Source organism: Diaphorina citri, unplaced genomic scaffold, assembly GCF_000475195.1.
Source record: "Diaphorina citri unplaced genomic scaffold, Diaci psyllid genome assembly version 1.1 scaffold10313, whole genome shotgun sequence".
NCBI lineage: Eukaryota > Metazoa > Arthropoda > Insecta > Hemiptera > Psyllidae > Diaphorina > Diaphorina citri.
The window spans coordinates 1,266-1,977 of NW_007387687.1; the positions used below are offsets into that span (position 1 = coordinate 1,266).

A 712-nucleotide genomic window follows, 5' to 3' on the forward strand; every position below is an offset into this window, starting at 1 on the left:
TGGCTAAACAAAATTTTCCGAGTGGGATGCCCTTCGCACTCAACTTCGCTATTGATAGAGCGTGAGGAAATTTGGACTAGTCTACTCCCTGTTTATAGTCCGCTAGCTAGACGCTGATCTACTCTCTGTTTATAGTCCCCTAGCTAGACGCTGATCTACTCTCTGTTTATAGTCCCTTAGCTAGACGCTGAAGACTGAGGAGAGGCATACTACGGGATGGGCATGCTACGCCACAAACCACACGTGTCCATTGTAACAATTGTTTCATTGCTAAATTTCGGGTCACACAAAAACTCAATAGAAGGTCTGTGTGTGCCCCGTGCCCCGTGGGACCATTTATCTGATTTCTACAGTTTTCACTAAACCACTAATAGTAAAGTAGAGTTGTCATACCTGGTACATATCTGACAGGGGCAGGAGTAGGAGCTGGAGTAGGCGCAGGAGTAGGAGCTGGAGTAGGGGCTGGAGTAGGTGGTGGTGGGGGTGGGTGAACCAGGGCCGGAGCGATGATAGCATGGGCGGTATAGGTGACGGCTACCGGGGCAGGGGCGGTCTTGATAATCGGGGTAATGGCCTTGTAGGCGTGCGCCTCGTGTGTGCTGTAGGCGAAGTTACCTGAGGGGAGAGAAGAATTAAAATTAGAATGGAATAATTGAATTCAATGAGTATTTGGTGAATTGAATTCTGCATGAGTGAATTTTTAACAGAATTG

The 712-nt window shown here is 47.9% G+C and overlaps 1 protein-coding gene across 1 annotated transcript; it reads right to left on the reverse strand.

Annotated features, from left to right (window-relative positions):
- Nucleotides 1–230: 230 nt before the first annotated feature.
- Nucleotides 231–615, reverse strand: LOC113472916 (cyclin-dependent kinase inhibitor 1C-like; the record flags this gene model as incomplete). The annotated part of the gene is made up of 1 exon (XM_026832705.1): nt 231–615. A coding segment is annotated over one exon (248 nt), but the record flags the coding sequence as incomplete, so codon positions are not given.
- Nucleotides 616–712: the final 97 nt, after the last annotated feature.